At 31.9% G+C, this 23156-nt stretch overlaps 1 protein-coding gene across 1 annotated transcript in view; it reads right to left on the reverse strand.

The window, feature by feature from the left end:
- CARPA (Carbonic anhydrase-related protein A) overlaps positions 1-13389 on the reverse strand; it is a 483368-nt gene extending 469979 nt beyond the window's left edge. The window contains exons 1-2 of the mRNA XM_075378891.1: positions 13362-13389; positions 12555-12602 (exon numbers count right to left, since the gene is read on the reverse strand). Of these exons, the coding sequence (XP_075235006.1) occupies positions 12555-12602; positions 13362-13389 (76 nt within the window). The remainder of the gene's footprint in view (positions 1-12554; positions 12603-13361) is intronic.
- Positions 13390-23156: the final 9767 nt, after the last annotated feature.

A 23156-nucleotide genomic window follows, 5' to 3' on the forward strand; every position in this document is an offset into this window, starting at 1 on the left:
GAGGGTATACTGAAATGAAACGACTAGCACTAGATAGGGAATCTTGGAGAGCTGCATCAAACCAGTCAAATGACTGAAGACAAAAAAAAAATTTTCATTGGTTCCACAGTTATAGCCAAATAAAATTTTAATTAATGAAATATTTACATCTTACAAAGGGAAGGCACATCGGTTCAAATCCGACTTCATATACATATATTTAAAAAAAATTTTTTTTCTTTAATTTAAATACATTGATTTGTTACTATTTATAACATCTGATTGTAAAAAAAATTCAACAATAAATAATAATTCAATAATAACAATACAAAAAAAAGAAAAAAAATGGAAGTTACTAGTACAATAAAATTTTATCTACTTCTCATTTTAATTCAAACATTTTTACAATCAGAGGTTAATAATTATTAATAAATCAATATATTTAAATTTAAAAAAAATATATGTACACACCCACACACACACACACACACACACACACACACATTCTATGACAAATGCTATTCTATATTTTGATAAAAATCAATATACTTAAAACCTTATATCTTTACACAAATTTTAGTGTGTGATATAATATCGAAAATAAGATAACTTATAAAAATTACATTTATCTTAAAATATATACAGAGTGTCCTATGAAGAAACGGAGAAACTTTCAGGACATGATCTACTTTGAAAATAATGTAAAAAATCATATAAACATAAGTCTGGAAAAGTTTTCGAGTTACGACTAGCGAAAGATTTCGCCTGGATTTCAGTTCTTCTAATAAAATGAAGCCCTATTGTAATTTTTGGGACCAAAATTAAACAGCAAAGTCGGTAGTATAATGCAGTTTATTTTGGGAAATAGGATAAAACCGGTCCCAGAACTGTAACTTCCGTAATTTTTAAAATATGCGACGTTAAACAAAAAATCCGGTTTCGTAAAACAAGTTTTTTTTTATGTTTGTACCGCAATAGCTTTGTTAAATGACTAATAGATGCGGAAGATTATAGTAACAAGACTTTTAGAGAATTTAATTTTGAGAAAATACAGCCAATAAAAAGTTAATAAAAACTTTAAAAATCGGGTTTTATTTTGGAGCAAAACATACGAAAAATAGACAGAAATCGTATTACTCTTTTTGTACCTAATAAATAATACTGTAAATATAGCAAAACCAAAAAACTAAAATGCATGATAGAATAATTGGTAACAGAATAATAAACCTCAGTTACAGTAATTATTCGAATTTCCCTCCTTCACAATGTACACACTGCTCTGCCCGACGTAAAATACTTCCGTTAGTTTTCCGTATCATTTCAAAAAAAAAAGAAAAGCAAAATTTAACAGCATTTCGTATTTTAATGAACGACTTTTCTTTAATATTAACTTTCTGTTGGTATATTATTCGTTTTATTAGAGCCTCTTTTTATTAGAAGAGGTATCCAGACCTACGTTTATAAGTGTTTTTTCCTTTATTTTTAGCAGTAGAACATACCTTAAAAGTTTCTTCGTTGGGACACTGTATAAAAAGTTATAAAACGCTTCTTTTTTTTTGAGGCCACATTGGACCACTTTAGTCATCCATATTTCAGTTCTTCTTGAATTTCTGTAACAGTCTGGCCTTTCGATTTTTCCAGTATTCTTCATTCTATCGGATCGTTGCTTCCTGATCTCATCTGTGACCTCCACTTTGTTATGCCTTTCTAACCTTTTAACATTAAAAAAAAATTGTATTATTATTAAAAATTTAATAAATAAATAGAAAGTAAATAATATCCGTAGAAAAAAAGATAAATCAACAAAAAAATAAAAAATAAATATATGTATATATTTTAAGTACAGAGTTATCATAAAAGAATGGAGCGGTTTTGAACATGATTTAAATTAAAACAGAATTACTTACAGTTTATGTTTTTTATTTTTCAAATTTGTCGTCTCAAACATTTTTTTGCGTGATTAATAAATTTCAATATCTGCGCCCTTAGTCGCTTGACAAATGTCCAAACGATACTCGACTTCTCTCCAAACATTAGTTAACATTTCTTCGTTAATGGTTGTCATCGCTTCATTAATCCTGTTTTTTAAGCGGTTTACGTCGCGAATTTTTTGTGTATAAACAACGCTTTTAATGTACCCCCACAAGAAAAAATCGCGAGGTGTCAGTTCTGGACTCCTTACCGGCCTATCCATCGATCTCCAAATTTTTCGTTCAAAGCGTCCGTGACCGACGCATTGTAATGCGGGGGAGCACCATGTCGGAAATGAAGTCGATGTATGTTTTCGAGTTCATCTGGCTGAGGAAAGCAGTAATCGGTTAACATGTCAATATACACAACTCCATTAATTGTTTTTTCAGCAAAGAAGAAAGGCCCTATTACACGATTTTTCATCGCACCACACCAAACATTAACTTTAGGCGAATCGCGTTGTTTCTCAATAATCGCGCGTGGGTTTTCAGAGCCCCATATTCGTGAATTGTGTCTGTTAACGCATCCATTCACGTGGAATGTAGAAATTCGTCTGTAAAAATTATATCGTCTAAAAACGAATCGTTTTCACTTATTCTGTCCGACATTTCACCGGCGAAATTGTAACGTTTTACACCATCATCGGGTTTCAATTCCTGCAGTATCTGGATTTTATAAGCGTATAATTTTAGTTTTTTACGTAAAACTTTGTGAACCGTTGATTTTTGAATACTTAATTCGACGCTTCGACGGGGGATGGACTTCCCAGGACTTCTAATTGCCGATCGTCTAATTAGTTGAACCGTTTCGTCCGGTACACTTGGTCTGCCGGTTGATTTCTCTTTCTTAACCGATCCGGTTTCTTCGAATCGTTTCAACCGACGCGTTATGTTATTTTTGTGTGGTGGATCTCTTCCGAATTCACGTGGAAACGCACGTTGAACTAAAATTACGGATTTTAATTCGGCCATCAATAAAACACACTTTGCTTTGTCTTTATCCGAGAACATAGTAACTCGCTAAACTCACCGCGACAACAATACAAGAACTGACGTTGTGGTTACAACTGCTGATAAACAAACTTTTGGGTTGGAGGCTTTCAGGGATAACAATATAACATCTAGAAATTTCCCTACAATCTTCCTATGAATTACTGAAACCGCACCATTGTTTTACGATAACCCTGTATATGAGTAATATAAATATTTCATTTATATATATATATAAATGAAATAAAACAAGGTAGAAAAGTTTTGAGAATTTTTTCTTGAACATTAAACTCGTGAAGTGGAATAAAAGACAGAGCAAGTAATTGAGTAGTTAAACTCACACGTATATACAAAAGTAGAAAATGACGAAAAAAAATTATGAAGCGCAAGAAAAAGAGAATTAATGAATGAATAAGAAAGAAAGAGAGAGTAATACGCTAGTAAATTTTTTAAAGGTTACTTTTATGCAGTACGCTTTCGTATAGTTAAGTTGAAATATGAAACCGTGAATAAACTACAGAGGTCGGTACATCTTCCCTCTAAAACAAGTACCACACCCCCACACCCCTTCCCGTTAAAAACAACCCTTGTAACTCAATAGTGAAACATCAGGATTTATAAGGGGATTAGCGGTAAGATTTGAGGGATGGTTTTATGTATATAGTACGATAGGATAATTTCACGGAAGACCGGGCAAGTATCTTCCATTAGAGTTCGAAGGACAAGAGAGTGAGCGAAACGGTGCTACGAACGAGAAGGAGAGGAAAAACAGAGATGGAAGATATTCAACCGAAACGGTTCGAGTACGGCAGTACTCTCACTCGATCTCAAATTTTCCCATAATGCAACAGAAGCGAGCGATGAGAGTAAGCGTATACTGCCCCGTCACAGGTTTTAATCACCGTCTATCAAATCTAAAACTCTCCCGCAATATAAGAGAAGTAAATATTATATTACATTATACCTTACTTTATCTCAAAAGGGTGTATCAATCTACTCATCTCGTATTTAAAACTACCGCTTTACGTAATCCTGTAATTCATACTTATATATACGTCTACACGATCAAACATACATATACAAATTTTATTATTATGCGATAAATTAGCGTGCTATTTAAGTCTACATTTCTTTACAATTATCTCTTCTACTAGCAGTATATATATATATTTATATTTAAATAATTTAAAACCCTCCGTTATTTTAAATTGACCATTTTTACTATTTGTGTTCCTACCACAGTGTTTTTAACAATTCCTTATTTAGGACTGTTGTAACATCTAGTTGTGCACCTCTCCTTTTGATTTTAATCGAAAAACGTTTGGATTTTTTACTTTTGCTTCAATAATAAGCGCTCATTGAGAGTTTTTCAACGATATATCATAAATAGTACTTATTTTCATTGGATACAGAGTTATAGCCAAATTAAATTATATATATATATATATTTGGATCTTATAAGGTGAAGGAACAATCGGTTCAAATCAGACTTCATCTCCTTTTTTTTAACTTTTTTAAAAATTTAAATATATTGAATTATTCATAATTATTAACCTTTGATTGTAAAACAAAATTAACAATAAATAATAATCCAATAACAAAAAAAAAGAAGAAATATAAGAAGTTATTAATGAAATAGAATCCATTTTTCATTTAAATAAAGCGTAATATAATTTAATAGGCAGGCGTACAAGGAAGTCATGTGGGTGTCAACATCAGATTTGGTGAAACATCTGATCATTCGTTTTTGTTTTAATTTTGTTGATAGTTACATCATAATAATTTTAAAAAATAGTATTAGATAGATTTAAGACTTACATTTATTTAAAGACTTATTAAGGAACATTACTTTATCCTAATATTTTAGGTAAGATTATTGAATAAATAATTATATAAATTATTAACCTCTGATTGTAAACAACTTTTTTTAAACTTTTATAACCAATTGTTTTTTCTTTTATTTTTTCTTTTTTTTTTAAATTAGATATATTGATTTATTAACCTCTGATTATAAAAAAATTTGTATATGTGTTTTAATAGGCGTACAAGGAAGTCATGTAGTGTCAACATCAGATATTTTATTTCCTTATACGAAGTAAAGGCAGTATGAGATCGCGAAAAGTTTCGGTTTTCAGATTTCAACAGAAATATACTTTTTCACCGTCCCTGAATCCATTTTTATTAATTTCGGCTGACCTCTGTAGATACGTATCTATATACGAACGTACGTATCTCGCATAACTCAAAAACGATTAGCCGTAGAATGTTGAAATGTTGGATTTTGGACTGGATTTGTTGGATTTGGGAACATCTAGTTGTGCACCTTGCATTTTGATTGCAATCGACTGAACCAAAACTGTCCAAAAAAGCCGAAAATCCAAAAACCTTTAGATTTTGGACTTTTTCTTAACTGCAGTAATAATAGTCATAATAGTGGCAAACATCTTACAAACATGAAGTTACTGTCTTATTGATGCACGAATTAATTTTATTATTAACGACCGACTATTATGAAGATAATAGTTTAATTTAAAAACAATTACCGATTTGAATTTAACATCTTTTAGAAAATCCCTGAAGATGGAATAACAGCTCCGAAAGAACTAGGATTTACACTTTTTAAATTGTTGATAAGTGGAAATTTAATTTATACAATTGCAGTAATAAGGCCTCATTCAGAGCTTCATAACGATAAGTGGTACTTATTTTCAGTGGTTTTAGAATTATAGCCAAATGAAATTTTAATTAATGAAAAATTTGGATCTTACAAGGAGAAGGCACATCGGTTCGTATCAGACTTCATCTCCTTTTTTTATTTTTTTTTTACCTTTTTTTTAAATTTAAATTCATTGATTTATTAATAATATATTAATTGTAAAAAAGGTTTTACAATAAATAATAATTCTATAACAACAAAAAAAAAATTATGAAAAAATCAGTAGTTATTAGTAAAATAAAATTTTATGTAGTTTTAAAAATGTATATATGTAATTTAATTGGCGTACAAGGAAATTATGTGGTGTCCACATCAGAGTTTTTTAAAATAACAATTTAAATACTGCTTTTATGAAACAAAATCAATATTTACTAATATAGGTGGTAAGGCAGCCTCATCAAAAAATAATAAATAAATAAATTAGAGGTATCACGGCAAACAGTTAAGGTTCCGACTGAATTGAGAAAAAAGCTTGAAAATGTTTAGTATATTGCGTATAGAAATTATATTATATATTTGAGAAAGAAAACAGAATAATAATATTTTGATAGGCTGTACGAAGTAAATGAAATTGAAATCAAAATAAGGAATCAGGAAGTACTGAGAACAATAAAGAAAAGAATTATTCGATGGAATGACATGAGAAGATTTGATTTAACACAAAAAACCGATATTATAAAAACCTATTTTATATTACAGTATTAAAATCATTCTTTTGAATTACTTGAAAACGTATACAACTTTGGAACATTAAACCGAATTAAAAAAAAAAAAAAATAATAATTTACTTAAAATAATAACGGAATCACACTGAAGTCCTTTGGCTGATAACGATTGAAATAAAAATTGTTATTTGGTATTTAATATTAATATTTGGTGATAATTAAAATTTATAGATATAAAATGAAATACATTTTAGAACTTTTCATTTATTACGAGGATCTTTTGGAGCGTTATCGGCCTGAAAAAACCCAAAGATTCCTCTAAAATGTTTGTTTTATTTTTCATTGTACTCATCTTTCAATTTGATATATTTAGAATAAAAACTTTACAAATTTTTAGTACCCTCAGTAAAATGCGGTTGGTCCAAAAGCGATTGTCTTAGGTTTGACCTCATCATTTGAAGTCAATCTTTGTTCAGCGAGCCATTTCTTCAGGTTTGGGAAGAGAAAGTAATTGCTAGTAGCCAATCCGGCGAATATGACTCTTGTGGAATTACTGGATTATGTCAGACGTATGTAAAGGAGTTTTGTAGTAATTATCCGAGACGTGTGTGTACACAGGCACATTAACATGATGAGCTAGAATACGTTTTTAATCGATCCGATTTGCAGCATGTCAAACCAGCCAAGTCCCTTGAAGGCAAAGTATTTCGGACATTTCATGCGGTCACATTTATTAGAAAAGTCAACGATATTTGGTGCGATCAGCGGCAAAAAAGACCTGACCGCCCAAGGATCCGTTGGCTTGATATCATCAAAGCTGACACAGGCATGACCATGAAACAATTGAAAGAAGCAATCAATGACAGAAGTAGATGGAGAGAACTTGTCCGTAGAATCGCTCAGGGTCGGACACTACTGAAGCATAATAAGCCCAAATGATATCCTGCCTTTTTCCTGGTAGAGTTTGAATACCGCATCAAGAGAATACCAAAGAACCGTACCTGTGATTTTCCTACAGGTGGAATCGTTTTCGCTTTTTTTAGCGCACTTTTACCAGCTCCCATCCGTTGTTTGCTATTTGGTTTCTGGAGTGTGATGATCGATCCGTGTTTCATCTACTGTTATAAAACGTCAAAGTAACTCAAGAGATTGCGTTTAAATAAGGCTAAAAATTCTTGAGAAGTATGCAGTCGAATACGTTTTTGGTCAACTAACGTGGTATTCATAGAGCAGATAACTTTTTCATACGAAAACATCCTTTAAAATGTAGTAAAAAACGATGATGCTTTCAATGTACACAAGCTCTCGTACCATTACTTGGCGATTATTTAACACGGAATTGTGAATTTTTGTAAAAATAAATTTTGTAAGTGGGAAAACGCTTTAATTTATTCGATCGCCACATACAAGCGACTCAACGCAAAAGGAAAACCTCGGTTCATATAATCTAATGGATCATTCTTGATAAATATCATAGTCGTTTGGTTACGTTTGTACCATCTGCGCAGGCTGAAAACCTTCAGAATGACTGGTAAGTATAAGTTTAAATAATTTAATTACCAGAGATCAGATAAATAATATATAAAATGGTGTAATACACCATAATATCCGTGTTTATAACTGATGTGAACAAGCACTCTTCTCGTTTATTAGTAAATTACGTCTTTCACATTAATAAAAACGATGTTACATCCCAGTAATATTAAAGTATGCATAGAATATTATTGTTAGGTAGAATAATAAACTGTCTTCTACTTAAGTTATCTCAATTTATTTTTTAATCTTTGATGCCTGTTTGAATCGAAGGATAAAGTTTATATATATCGTTACCACTTATATGCCTAATTTAATATCATCAGCAGACAACGGTAGCAGCTCAGATGTCAACGGGATCAAAGTATATGTACGCGCTAGAACAAGCGTCACTCCCGCCGCGAGCAGATGACCGTGCAGTTCTTCCACTATTAGCGGCGCTGTGGCCGCACCACTCAGACTCCAATAAAAGAGCGTGCACCAGAATGAATTTTTAACTAATCGTCGACTACCACGTGGAGAAAACCAAGAAGAAGAAAAAGATGGAAGAAGACAGAAGAAGTTCCCTGGACGCCTCAACGTGGGACCTCCCAGCGTATGCCAACATCCCCGTCGAGGGAGCCGCTGGACGCGGACGCTACCTTCCCGCTCCAGCTCGCCGGGCTTCAATCGCCCTGGCCGGCGGACTCAACAGCAGGAGCCGGTCCAGCGTGGGATCGCTCGGGGACAACCGTCTCGGCCGCGGCGGCGAAGGACGACCCACGCCGACTCGACACTTGGGGACTTTGGGGGCCACCACTGCCACGCTGTAGTGGGGGACCCAACTGTCGCTGAGGGGAAGCCCGGTCTGATTTCAATGGTCGAGTGGCAAAATCCCGACTACAGCCACGTCGATCTCGCCGGAGACAAGCTTCCGGACCCAACAGCTCTTCTCAGAGCTAACGAAAAAACTGCCGTTTTCAGAGCTACCACAAGGCTATTAATTACAATGAGCCGTCGAAGCCAATCGACGACAATAACAACAGTCCTTCTCAGAATTACTACAAGATTATTAGGTGCCACGTGACGTCGAAGCCATTCGACGACAATATATAAAGAGATATGTCGACTACGATACGATTGATTTTTGTTAACCTAACAGCTGCGTTGGAACGGTTTGTTTACTATTACTCTAAACCTATTTTACAATACATTAAGAAGATCAATTTTGTTTGAATTCCTATTATAATTCCGCATAGTTCAAATGAAACATTGAAAACTAACAAATGAAAAATTATCAAAAACTTTTTAATGTGGCACCTGTAATGATATAATGCTTACACAAATACGAAAAAATGAATTAAAATAGATAATTAAAAAATAATAATTTTAACTTAAAATAACCCTTAAAACTATAAAAATATCTAGATTATAATTACGAAGGGATAAGAAAAAAATAAAATCGATAAATGTGAAAAAATGTAAAGCAGTTTCACTTTATCATGAGTAGACTAACGTAAGAAAGAGAGTAGATTGAAGAAAGATTTTGAGAAAAAAAATTTTCTGTTCATCTATAAGAGAGTAAAAGTCTATATATGTTTAGAAGGTTAGGAAAACGGCAGTGGGGGGGAGGGATTATTTGATATCTTGCTAAGAGTCTCTATTGGTATATTGGTGGTGAAACGTTCGAAAATGGGTATGTGTCGAAAGGGCGGGGGTGAGGTTGATGATGAAGAAGAGCGTGGAAGTGGTTTGTATATGTCGTGTGCAGTCGACAAGAGCTGTATGGATAAGAAAACAATTTCCCGCGTGTTTGTCTTCTTTGGGTTTGTTATCAGTTTTTACTGTGTTAGATAAGCCACCAAAAATCTTCTTTTACTTTTTCTTCTTTTTTTTAAAAATACATACACTGTGTATAAATATTTTTTAACTCTTTCCTTCTCCAAGTCTTACATTAATATTTGACATCAATACTGCTTTCAACTGAATTATACAAAAATAAAAATAAATAACTAGTTATAGAATAATGAACTAATTTTTAGTTGTACATGCAAAAATTGCATGTACAACTAAACGAAGTCAAAAAATATTAAAATTCCATTAAAAACAATCTCGTAAATTCATTAATTTTTTAAGTTATTCCTTCACACCACTTTTTTCCAATCTGTTTTTCTTTTGTGACTATTAAAAGCATTTGAGTGCGATCTTAAAATCGAATCTGTACATACTAAATACAGTTGTAACATGTAAATCCACCGGGTTGGTCTAGCAGTGAACGCGTCTTCCCAAATTAGCTTATTTGGAAGTCGAGAGTTCCAGCATTCAAATCCTAGTAAAGTCAGTTATTTTTATACGGATTTGAATACTAGATCGTGGATACCGGTGTTCTTTGATGTTTGGGTTTCAATTTACCGCACAACTCAGGAGTGGTTGAACTGAGACTGTACAAGCCTACACTTCATTTATACTCATACATACCATCCTTATTCATTCTCTGAAGTAATACCTGAACGATAATTCCCGAAGGCTAAACAGGAAAAGTAGGTAAGTTGCAACATGTAACATGTCACGAATGAAATGAAAACGTAAACTGAATTAAATTCTGAATTTACATTACCGAAGGTTTACATATATTTTTAAAAAACCATGTACGAATTGGTGAGCGCCCTGGGCATCGTTTTACTTTTGTGCTCAAAGGTTCACATTCAGTCACCTGAAGTAAAACGATGTCAATGTAGCGTGAATTTCTTAATTAATCAAATTCAGTTCATCAATAGTGTGGGGATTCATAAACTCTGTTCTTCAAATAATCCCGAATAAAAGACTGCAACTACACAGATCTGGGAAACCTGGAAACCACCACCCTCTACTAACATGCCAACCACGTAGGGGAAGATACCCGCCTAGTGACGTTACGGTCGCCACGCCACCACCCCGTTCCTTGCCCTTTTGGGCTTTAACGGGAGTTGTCTATCGCCCTCTTGACTTTTTACCTCACAGTAATAAGCCTGGCCTCATTGGGAAGTCTCCGATGCAAATGCCTCGGTAGACATTCGCATCGGTGATTTAATAACTCTGCTTCCTGCCTTCGCTGTAGGCCTCGTCCGGACATCTTGAATGTCCTACATCGTCTCAATCTACCCTCTACCGACAGTTCGTTTATCTATAAAATTCGCATGAACCCGTGCTAATGAATCATTTGATGTGTGACAGACACGTTGATCTATTCTATTGAAAGAAGCCATACTCTTCTCAGTCGGTTAACCGAACATAAAATTCTTTAAAAATTGTACGGTACAATTCTGTATTAGGAATCCGGTCTCCCGGAAAAAGATATTGCCCCCGTTATACGACAACCAGAAACACATAACATACACCGATTTTTCTCATCGGGAAGTGGCGCTCCGGTGAGGATTTTCAGTCATCCGATACCTGTTGTTGGGCGAACTAGTAAACCTTTTTGTTTAGCCTTCGGAATCACCGTAAGATATTACTTCAGAGGATGAATGAGGATGATATGTATCAACGTAAATCATATGTAGTCTTGTAGAGTCTCAGATCGAACGTTCCTGAGATGTGTGGTTAATTGAAACCCAACCATCAAAGAACACCGGTATCCACGATCTAGTATATTCAAATCCGTATAAAAATAACTGCCTTTAATTGGATTTGAACCTTAGAGATCTCGATTTCGAAATCAGCTGATTTGCGATGACGAGTTAACCACTAAACCAACTCAGAGGTTTGCGAACTAGCCTACCAAATAAATGAAACCACTCCTCGACTGGCAGCTTCCGGTCTATTTGTCCATCGATAATATTTTTAAGAGCTAGTTACAATAATTAACACTTTTCGGTTTGTCTGATCTTTTAAGTTGTCGCTGATGATACGGTTTCAAATTTAAATCACTAAGAATCTTACGGCAAGATGTATACATTATACGACTTTGTTATGATGGCAACCTACAAGTTTTAGGACCGCAAAAGATTCTTCTTTGAATATTGGCAACGGTCTCTAGAGCTCTACAGAAAATTCAACTATTTCGTTATGGATTTGAAACCGACTTTCTTTACGCTGTTTTATTTAATGTAAATCATTCCACTACTCCTTGCTGAGATACTGGAATTTATAATATTTTCCGCGAATATCTGTCTCTTTCCTCGATCGAATAAGGCATTTTAAGAAAACCCAAATGCAAATAACGAAACTATTCTATTCTAAAGCATAATAGTATACAATCGATAACAATAATCGAGAATACAATCCATAATTGGATCAGCAGAAGCGACGGTAGCAGCGTTAAAGGTGACCTCAAATTATTGCGGTTGTCGCCGGCTCAGTTCGGTTTTGTTGCTCGTCCAGTAGAATTACTGTCAGCGTTGAACAAAGGGAAGGTGTCATTACGACATACTCTTATTTACTTTCGTCGCTGGTGTTTTCTCAAGTAAAATTCTTTAAGCCACCTTCTGTCTTTGTATTCTAATATTTTCTATTTAAGAATCTTAATAATCATAGTTTAATTCCATTTTTTTCTATAAAATGGCTGCTTTAAATTTATTAAATCACAGCCTCACAAAATTCATGATAGATGCATGGGATAAAAACAAATTAATGCATCCGCATATTGTTAAATTGTAGTAAACACCAATTTTTTCCTAAAATAAAGCTATAAGTTTCACTGTTGAATTAATCTAAAATATAAATAATGAAACGTATTTTTACCTGATATACCATCATATGTCCACCATTCCTCCCAGCTAGCACGAATTTCTGAAAAAAATAAAAAATAAATAAAGTGAAATCTGTATAAAATTACTATTAAAAAAATTATAGTATTTAAAAAAAAAACCCAACAGTTTAGCTATCTAATGGATACCACCATATAGATAGTTATATGCCGTTAGACAGGTCTCTTTTAGCATATCCTTCTCCTTGTTTTGTGTCCTTGAATTTTGTTTCATGATGTCATTTGTGTATCATTAATTTTATAAAATAAATTACACCAAATCTAAAAAAAAAAACGTTTTTCCACTTCAAGTTTTTGTATATTATCCTTAAAAAGAGGTATTTTTAGCAAAAGTAAATTACGGGGCGTCAAACTACAACTATTTCCTTTTCTAGAATTTAAAAAAATATTGGATAAGCTAATTTTAAAATAAAAAAGATTTTCTGTAAAATACTCAATTACTACTCTAAAAAAATTCCTAAATCACGTAATTTGCTAACCTATGATTTTGAGTCTGAGCATTTTTATAAAGCCCACGATTAGGCGAAAAAAATAAATATCATAGAATAAAAAATTAAACAAATGTGCTAAGCACATTTCCGAATATTCGTTAAACTGATCCCCTAGTAATCAGGAGAAAATGAAGTAAAAATAGAAATGTTTGATTAGGAAAATTAGGAAGAAATTCATGAAATAAATCGATTACACAAAAAAACAAAGATGATAGGAATTGATGTCACTTGTCAAACATCTTTTCAAAGAAATCAATTTCTAATTGATATACTAAATGAGTTATTTTTTACCAGATGAAGATGTATCACTGTTGATCATAAATGAATCTTTTTCTTAAATAATTTTGTAACGGATAATCAAAAGCGAAACTCATTTCGGTGAACAATAAGAATAAGGGAGAAAATATCTGTTATAACGAATTATTTTTTAAATATTTTTGCAGAATCCCGTCCCTAAATGGCGTCAATTGATGTCTTCATTGTTTTTTGAGCGATTATGTATTCCATGAATTTTTTTTAATTTTTCTAATAGAATAGTTTCTTTTTTCCTTATTTTTCTTCTAATTAAATGCCCAGGGAATCTTTTGAAAGAAGATTCAGAAAGTCATGGCACAGTATATTCTTCCATGATCTCAAGTTTTCACAAAAAAAAAAAAAAAAAAAATTATTATAGAATTTGTTTTCTGTGGTATTTTATTGTTACCCCCAATACACGCGGGGGGGGGGAAGCTTCATAAAAAATGATTAATTATCATTAAGGTTAGTAAATTACGTGATTTCAGAACTTTTTTTTTAGAAAAGCGATTGAGTATTTTAGAATTTTCTTTTTTTTTAAATTAATTTTTGCAAAGTTTTTACTTCCTTGTATGAAGTAAAGGAAGTTTTGTAATCGCGGAAAATTTCGGTTTTCAGATTTAATGGAAATAACCATTTTGACCATCCCTTAATCCACTTTTACCAGTTTCGGCGTGACGTCAGTATGTACGTATGTAACTCGCATAATTCAAAAACGTTTAGTCGTAAGATTTTGAAATCTTGGATCTACGACTATTGTAACATCTAGTTGTGCACCTTCTATTTTGATTGCAATCGACTAGACAGACCAAAAGTGTGCAAATAAGCCCAAAATCCAAAACATTTGTATTTTTTACTTTTTCTTAACTGCCGTATAAGCCCTCATTGAGAGCTTTTCAACAATATATGATACGTGTACTTGTTTTCATTGGATCCAGAGTTATAGCCCAAAAAAATTTTAATTAATGAAATACTTGGATCTTACAAGGCGAAGGCATATCGGTTCGAATCAGACTTCATCTCCGTTTTTTAATTTTTTTTTTTTAATCTAAATATAAAAATTATTACCATCTAATTGTAAAGAAAGTTTAACAATAAAAAAAATTATTAAAAAATTTCAGAAGTTATTAATGAAATAAAATGTAATGTACTTGTAATTTTTTTTAAATTGTGTATATGAAATTTAATAGGCGTACAAGGAAATTACGTGGTGACCGCATCAGATGTTCTTAGAAAAGTGATTTGAGTATTTCTGATTTTTTTTTTAATTCATTTTCAGAAATGGAGATATCATCATAGCTTGAATGCACCCTTCGTTACTTTTACTAAAAAAAAAATCTTTACAAAAAATCACATTTTTCGCTTTTTAAATTAAAGTTTTGCAGTCATTTATTGTTAAAATAGTAAAATCTTTAGCTATGAATATTTTAGATTATTAGTAAACGTTTTCTTGTGTTAGGGGGGAGATAAATTATTTCCATTTAAAATTTGTTATTAATTTAAGATAACAATACAAGATTACTGCAATTTACGTTTACGTAAAAAAAATTACATAAATCTATAGTTATTAGTTTAAGAGCACAGTTAATCTTTTTCGTTTTGTCACGCCATATGAACTGCGTGATTTTACGAAAATTTTCGTATATAATTTATGAGTAAACGAAAATTATTTCCATAATATAATTTAATACGTCAGGACTGATTTTACTCCTGATTTCTAATGAAACTCAAAACGCAACTTATGTTGACATTTCACAACTTTTGTAATATCGGGGAGAATTGCAGCTTGTATTAGCAGCAAGCAACAATTGTATTAGCAAATATGTATGAACATATGGTGTTTTTATTTACGTTTGTGGTTATGTTTATGTTTTCATCACTGTTTTACAATATAGAGAATTCAAATTTTTTGAAATACAGACATTTGTAATCTGTAGTGTGACATTTACTGTGCGTTTTATTAGGTCGGTTATCTGTTATTTTCCTGTACTAAATATGGAACGAAATACAGGTAAAGTTTAAAAAAACGAACGAAGATAAGAAAATCGAAAGAACATTAAGTACAGACTACTTCAACTTCATCTTGTAAACGTGACAATACTGACCGTAAAAAGCCAGAAACATCTTCTTTCTTTTTCCTGTTTAACCTCCGGGAATTACCGTTCAGGTATTACTTCACAGGATGAATGAGAATGATATGTATTAGTGTAAATGAACACACAGAGTCTTGTACAGTCTTAGGTCGACCATTTCTGAGATGTTTGGTTAACTTCAGTTAACCAGAAACATCTGGAAAACATCTAACATCTCAGAAACATCTTCCACCTCCCCAAAAGATCTATCTACTTCTGATTTTAGTGAGTTTGTAATAGTGGTAACTTACGTAAAGAAATAAAAACAATTTAAAGAGAAAACTCTTAGAAGAGGGCGAAGATGGACCTGATTACGCACCAGGGATGTTTTCAGAAAAGGTCGGAAAAATTGGTTTTTACGTTGACTTTTGCAAAACGCTATTTTACAATATATTATGCACCTTTTCTCAAAGACTACTGGACCGATTCCCTTGAAATTTAGCAGGATTATTGCACTTACTAGGGGCTTTGATTAATTCCTCAAAGAAGTTGTTTAAAAAGATTTTACAAAGAAAATTATAATGAAATTTTTCTGTCATACTAACTTCAAAATGTTTTTCTCTGTGACAATTCATTTTTTTATCGGTTCAATGTATTAAAGTATTGTAGACATATGTAAGAATATCGGGTAAAAATTTCAAGAAGATTGGTTTATAGTAGTTCTTGAGAAAAGGTTCATAAGGTTTACATTGCGAGAGAGACTTTCCGTGTTCCTAGTAAAGGCAGTTGAATATACATTTGAATACTAGATCGTGGATACCGGTATTCTTTGGTGGTTGGTTTTCAATTAACCACACATCTCAGGAACGGTCGAACTGAGTCTGTACAAAACTACACTTCATTTTCAAGTAATACCTGAACGGTAATTCCCGGAGGCTAAACAGGAAAAAAGAGACTTCCATGGGCCCTTAAATAATTTTTAAAATGCAAAAAGAAAATCCAATTGAAAAACAAGATATATATATATATATATATTGTAAGCATAAAACATTTCATTTTACATATAGGTAAAAGATTTTATATTTTTCGTTTTTATAATTTGGACAAAGCATTTCGAAGCAATAAACAGGCAGAAAACGTAAAGAATAAATAAAAGTCAATAAAGTCGAAATAACCTAATAAATTGAACTTTCATCAACAATTAATATCTGCACAAGAACAAACAAATTTAAAGAAACCGAAATATTTCACAAAGATTCAAAAAGAATAACCGGATTTATTGATTAAACTGCAAGATATATTTGAAGAAAACAAAACTATAACCCATCGCCGTCCTGGTTTATGCAAGATCTTGCCCGGTCGCTGAGCCGTCTGGGAGGAATAACAACGACCAACCGAGCAAGAAGGGCGATGATGGTCGGCGCCAGAATTCGCTACTGTAACAATAACGGAATGGTGATGGCGCCCGGACGTCGCGACGCCGATACGGAACAGGTCCCACCCCTTGTTTTGTTAGCCAAAACTACCCCCTATCATCCTATAAAATTCACCCTCCCTGCCCTTCTTTCCTGTTTTATCGTATATCTACTCTATACATTTATCATCATCCCCAAAGCAAATGACGGCATTTTCTAACGTTACGATTGTGCTTGTGTTAGTCATTTTTTTCCCATTGCTTTTGTTCCCAAGTTTTATTATTATTTTTCTTCGTCCACCTCTACTTATTTAATTTTCAAAAAAAAATGATATTGTATTTCTTCATTTGAAAAATTTAGCTTAATACGAAAAAAACGTATTCTTTTAATAAATTATTTCAAATTGAAGAAATAATCTGTAACAATTTAAAAAATATTGAGTTTAACAAAAGTTTTAGAAAAAACTGTTAAGTCCCCCAAAATGTTTAAACTGATTTTCCCTGACTTTCATCGATTATTTTCGGAATTTTCCCCAACTCTAAAATAACCTATTTGTATTGTCGATTTAGAGCATTTTCCTTCAGTACAACTCTTATATATGTATAGTATAAGTCACTGTGAGATTTCTTCTAGTACGGGGTACCTTAAAAGCAAAGTGTATACAGTGCTTTTACAGTTCTGCTAAAATAGAAGAACTAAAGACCTTAATCTGAAGAACGGTTGCTGAATTTCCTGTTAAAATGTTGCGTCGATCCACGCAAAGCTTCAGACGCTGGAAGACTGTCTACGCAGAGTTTACGTGCCGAGATGTGATCTTCAAAAATATCACATCTCGGCAAAAGATCAATTTTTTTATTTAAAAGATATAAATAAATTTATTTAATTTTATTTTTAATTGAAGTTTCTTGGATAGTTAAATTATTTTTAAGTTAAATTTATTGCAATTGCCTGAAGCGATAACGGTTGAGATATTACGTCAGTTATTTTATATAGTTCGTAAGAACTATCTGTTTATTAATTAATATTTTTATCGTGTATTTATTTTTTTGTTTATTATTATTATTATCATTATTATTCTGATAATGTAGAAAGTGGATACAATTTGAGAACAATTAGCTTTATTACGGATAGATATAATAATACATAACGGTAAACGATTAAAGAAGTACGTTGTTCCTGCATTACTTAATTCTTTACCGAATCACCTCAATAATGTAAAAATGATTTAAAAAAACTTCTCATCGAGTGGGCATTAACTATAACGTAATTAGGTACTAACAGGATTCATGTTGGATTTATACTGGCAGTCCAGACAATTATAACAGGATTATAGTTATTATTTAATGTTAATAATTATTATAAATCAATAAATAATGTATTGTTGAACGGTTAAAACTTAGTTATTTATTTTCTTTATGTAATTGTTGCAACAAGATATTGTGTTATTAGTTGTTGTGATTAAGTATAGTTTTGTTTCTTAAATATAGTTTTAGTTACAAAACCTAATACATAACAAATATTTAAGAAATAATTTGTTAATTAGTTTTTAAATATATAGTTTAAATTTGTTAAATTAATTTTTATAATTGTACTACTATTATAACTATTAGAAAAAACTATCAATACCTTTAGTTATTACATAAAATCGGTTATTACATTAACCACTTAATAATGTAATAATAATTCTTTAGTATATCTGTCGACAGACTTTGGTCTGACGGATGATCATGTAAGTTTTAAATTGTAAATAAATAAAAATAAATAACATTTTCATAAATATTTTTCTACAGGATTTATTAATGATGTTAATTTAACAATTTAATTCACCATTTAATAGGTTAAATTTTAAGTACTTATTGCTAAAATTTATTTCAATACGTTTTGTATAGCTCTTTACTTATACTTATGAATCCTTCAACAAAATGATTAGTGAAAATTTTGTAAATAAAGTCGATAACAAAACAAAATATAAAACTTTCTGAACCGTGCCAAATAAATAAATTTAAATTCCTCGATACAGAGTAATGAAGAAAACTAGAACAAATAAATGACGTGGTTGTTGGAACACCTACCAAATAAAAAAATGTTAAAGTTAAACCGATATGAAAATTCACCTCTCAGAAAATAAATTACATAGTAAACAAAGTAAAAAAGTACATTAAGTACAGGGATTTCTCAATACATAAGGAGGGGAAAATGAAAAAAAATAAATAAAATAAAATAAAATTCAGATAAAACTTCCTCAAAAATGTAAATGATTTTCAATTAACGGTTTACGTATCAAGGATCGATTTAATAAAAAAATTGAAATAGATGAATTCAATAAAATAAAAGTTGTTTAACTTTTAGAGAAAAAAATTTGATATTTTAAACAAGAGTTCCTTCCCCCATTTTTGGAGGCAAAAGTTGTTTTATTATTTATTTACTGGAGAATAAATTCAATAAAAGATATCAAAGAACATACGGTATTTGAATGTGTCAAACGGGAAGAACATAGAGACAGAGCTCGAGTCTTGGATGTCACTCCAGATCCAACCGTTACATTTATGCTTAAAGTTCAACAAGAACCTGGTCACCGACCTGGTTTAAACTAAAGGGGAGTTCCTTTAGTTAAAACCTAAAGAGACAAGATTGTAAGGAATGAATCAGAAACATTAATGTCGAGATAAGGAAAAGAGAAAAAGGGAGATAAAAAGACCGAGACCCGGCCTCTGGATGGGGCCCGAGAACGACATATTCGGGCCCCGGTTCCCCCTGCCTGGCGGTTTGAGGCAGGCGTAGAGGTAAATAACATAAAGTGTACATACCGAGTCCCGGCCGCTGAGGAGGGATCCGAGAACGACATAGTCGGGCCCCGGTTCACCGGTGGTTTTGAGGCAGGCGAATCAAAGAATCAAAAGATCCAAACCGGCGAGCCGATCTGCCGTGACGGACATTCTTCCGGTGGGCGGAAAGACTCGTTTAGGTTAAAAGGACACTCTCCTGAGTTGAGCTAAACTTGACTGCAGATCCAGCCCCAGGAAAGCAGAGGAAAAAAGATATCAGAGAAGAAAATTAAAACAATTTTTTTAAGGTTTCAATGGAGGTTTTCCCTTCCAGGTAATAAACAAATTTAGTATCGGAAAAATCAGAAGCGGGAAGATATTCAGGATTATTTTTATACAGATTTTTCCTCATATCTCGAAAACCAGTTAATCAAACAAGTGGAAATATAGCAAATATATATATATATATATTTAGAAAAAGCCCCCCCATTACCACCCCCATAATCTGATTAAAGAGTTAGACCGAAATTTTGGGTCATTATGTTTTATGTATCAATTTGAAAATGATTGGCGAAAAATTACGGTACTTATTATCGTGTTAAGGAAAATATATATATCTAAAAGTGAAATATATATATATATATATATATATAAACTTTTGACGTTGGTTTTGGGGTCTGGCGGTAGTGAAACGCGAAGATATGCCGAAATCTTCCGGAAGTCGAATCATGGTACTATTACAACAGGTAGTAGCTTTCTTATGAAATCTACATAAAAGTTTAAAAAAAAAAAAAAAAATGGCCTTTTCCTTTTAAGATCCAAATATTTCGTTAATTAAAATTTTATTTAATTATAACTCTGAAACCAAAGAAAATAAGTAAACTTATGATATATCGTTGAAAAGCTCTCAATGAGCGCTTACTACTGCAGTTAAAAAAACCTCCAAAATCCATATTTTCTGGATTTTGGGCTTGTTTGGACATTTAGGTCCGGTCGATTGCAATCAAAAGAGGAGGTGCACAACTAGATGTTACAACAGTGTTACATCCAAAATTTCAACATTCTACGGCTAATCGTTTTTAAGTTATGCGATATTACATACGTACGTACAGACGTCACTCCGAAACTAATCAAAAGTGATTCAGAGATTGTCAAAATGGATATTTCAGTTGAAATCTGAAAACAGAAATTTTTCGCTATTTCAATACTTCTTTACTTCGTACAAAGAAGTAAACATTGGAAATTTTTGATAATCTATGAACAACGTTGAATATAATACTATATCCATCTTACACATTCCCTCTACCTAATCGTCATCATCGTGACCGCCCTCCTCTCTTATGTGAGAGCTAATGACCTGATTCATATCCCGCTTACATTTCCTGGCATAGTTCACGGTATTCTGTCGTTTAAATCAGTGTAGCTGATCATTTCTGCAATCGTTTCTTCAATTTGGTCCAGCATCTTTTCAGCGGTCTTCCGCGTGACCTGCTGCCTTTGTATATGGCCGAAAAAGCGGAGGATGCGGTAGAAGGATATTGTGGACAACCTCCTCTATATATTCAGCTCGTTTATGATCAAGTTGTTCGTCTTTTCCGTCCGTGCGACTCGAAGCATTCTTCTGTAGGGCAACATTTCGAACGCGTCAATTTCTTTACCCGATCGGCAGAATTATTGAAGTAGTACATCGTTAGTTCTTTTATTGAATTTGCAGATCCTATTAATTTTTAAAACGTGTTTTTGAATATACGAAAACCAAAGTAAAAGAGAGAGAATAAAAATAAGAAGAAATTATAAAAATAAACATTTAGTTTTAAAATAACATTATTATTCTACGTTCAAAAAAAAAGTAAAACAAAAAAAAATGTAGGAATGAAAAGAAATAACTGCGATAAAGAGGGAGCGATAAAGAAAGACAGTGTAGAAAGGAGAGAGGAAAAAGAGCCTCTAATCCTTTTAGTTTTTGTAGAAGTAGGAAAAGGAATAAAGGGTTAGAAAGTAAGATATGACTAGAATTTAAATTGCTACTGTACACAAACTTAACTTTATTCACTTAAGTTATTATTATATCAACGATCCAATTCGAGGAGAGCCCAACTACTTTTTTACTAGTTTTATTTTACTAACTTTTTAAATAAAGTTTTCAAATTTATTCTGTAGTTAAATTTATGTATTAGTATCATGGAATTCAATTCGTTTCAAACTGAAACGAATTTGTTAAAGCAATCTAATAGATGAATGTAATTCGATAAAATGATTAAATTAAAGTAAAATAATTTAAAATACAGTAACAAAAGCAGATATAATAAGTTTAATTGAAGTAAACAATATATGATGAATGAATTTTACCTAATAAATCTCTATACGTAATTTCAATAGTATATTACGCAACGAACGTATACTGTTAGTCATTATTGTACAAGAAGATACGACAAGAGACTTGGCGAGCGTCATAAATACTTCACAACAGTGCATTACAGTTGCATACCGTATTTTTTTTTGCGGCTCAGAAAATATTGGAATTACAGATTTAAATCAATTATAGAATACATTGTTTACATAATTTTTTTTTTTTTAATTTTTCAAAGAGTACGTTGAACAATACATTTCTGTGGCAATAAATTTTTAGTCAAAGTTCTGACTTTCCTTTAGAATCCATCGTTGTTAGATATTTCTTCCTTAGAATACCATATAATTAACAAAAAAAATAAACAATGTAATTTAGAAACTTAGTTATATATTGGTGTATTTTCAAATTAACCTGTGCTTGCTAACTACTAAATCAAAGTAAAAACAATCTGAATGGACATCACATGACTTCCTTGTACGTGTTTTAAAATACATATACACATTTTTGCTCCACTTCATTTGAAATTGAGATACAATCCTCCAATTCTTTAATAAAGTGGACGGTTACACAATCGCTAAAATATTATTTTTTATTGACATCAAATATTTATACAATTATTAATTCAACAATCTTAGATATAACATAAGGATAGAGTAAAAGTCCCTTTAGTATTCGTAATACTAGATCAGTATTATTCGTATCTTCGTCAGTTGCTGATTAACAAACGTTTCAAATTTCTGGTGTATCGTATAAATAATAATTAAACTATTACGTTTAGTGAACTGCTGTATACCGGTTACAAATGTTAATTACTACCTTACGGTGTAAAATAATCGGGTTTTATTATTGGATTATTTGATGAATAATCAAAAATGAAAAACAAACACAATCATAACAAAAAAAACAAAAATAACACGAAGAATTATATCTCAAAAAAAAAAACGCCAAAAAGATGAATATAAACAGGAAGAAAATATTCAGAACAAGAGAAGAATAAAAACATTAAAAGAAGATGATAAATATAAAGAGGAAGAAAATGTTAAGAACCAAGGAAAGAATAAAAACATTAAGAGAGGTTGGTGAATATAGAGAGAGAGAGAGAGAAAAAAAAATTGAAAACTATAGAACTTGTACACAAATTAAGATCAGAAGAATTATATAAACCAGAGAACGAATAAATGATTAGCAAC

Source organism: Lycorma delicatula, chromosome 11 (assembly GCF_047948215.1).
Source record: "Lycorma delicatula isolate Av1 chromosome 11, ASM4794821v1, whole genome shotgun sequence".
Taxonomy (NCBI): Eukaryota; Metazoa; Arthropoda; class Insecta; order Hemiptera; family Fulgoridae; genus Lycorma; species Lycorma delicatula.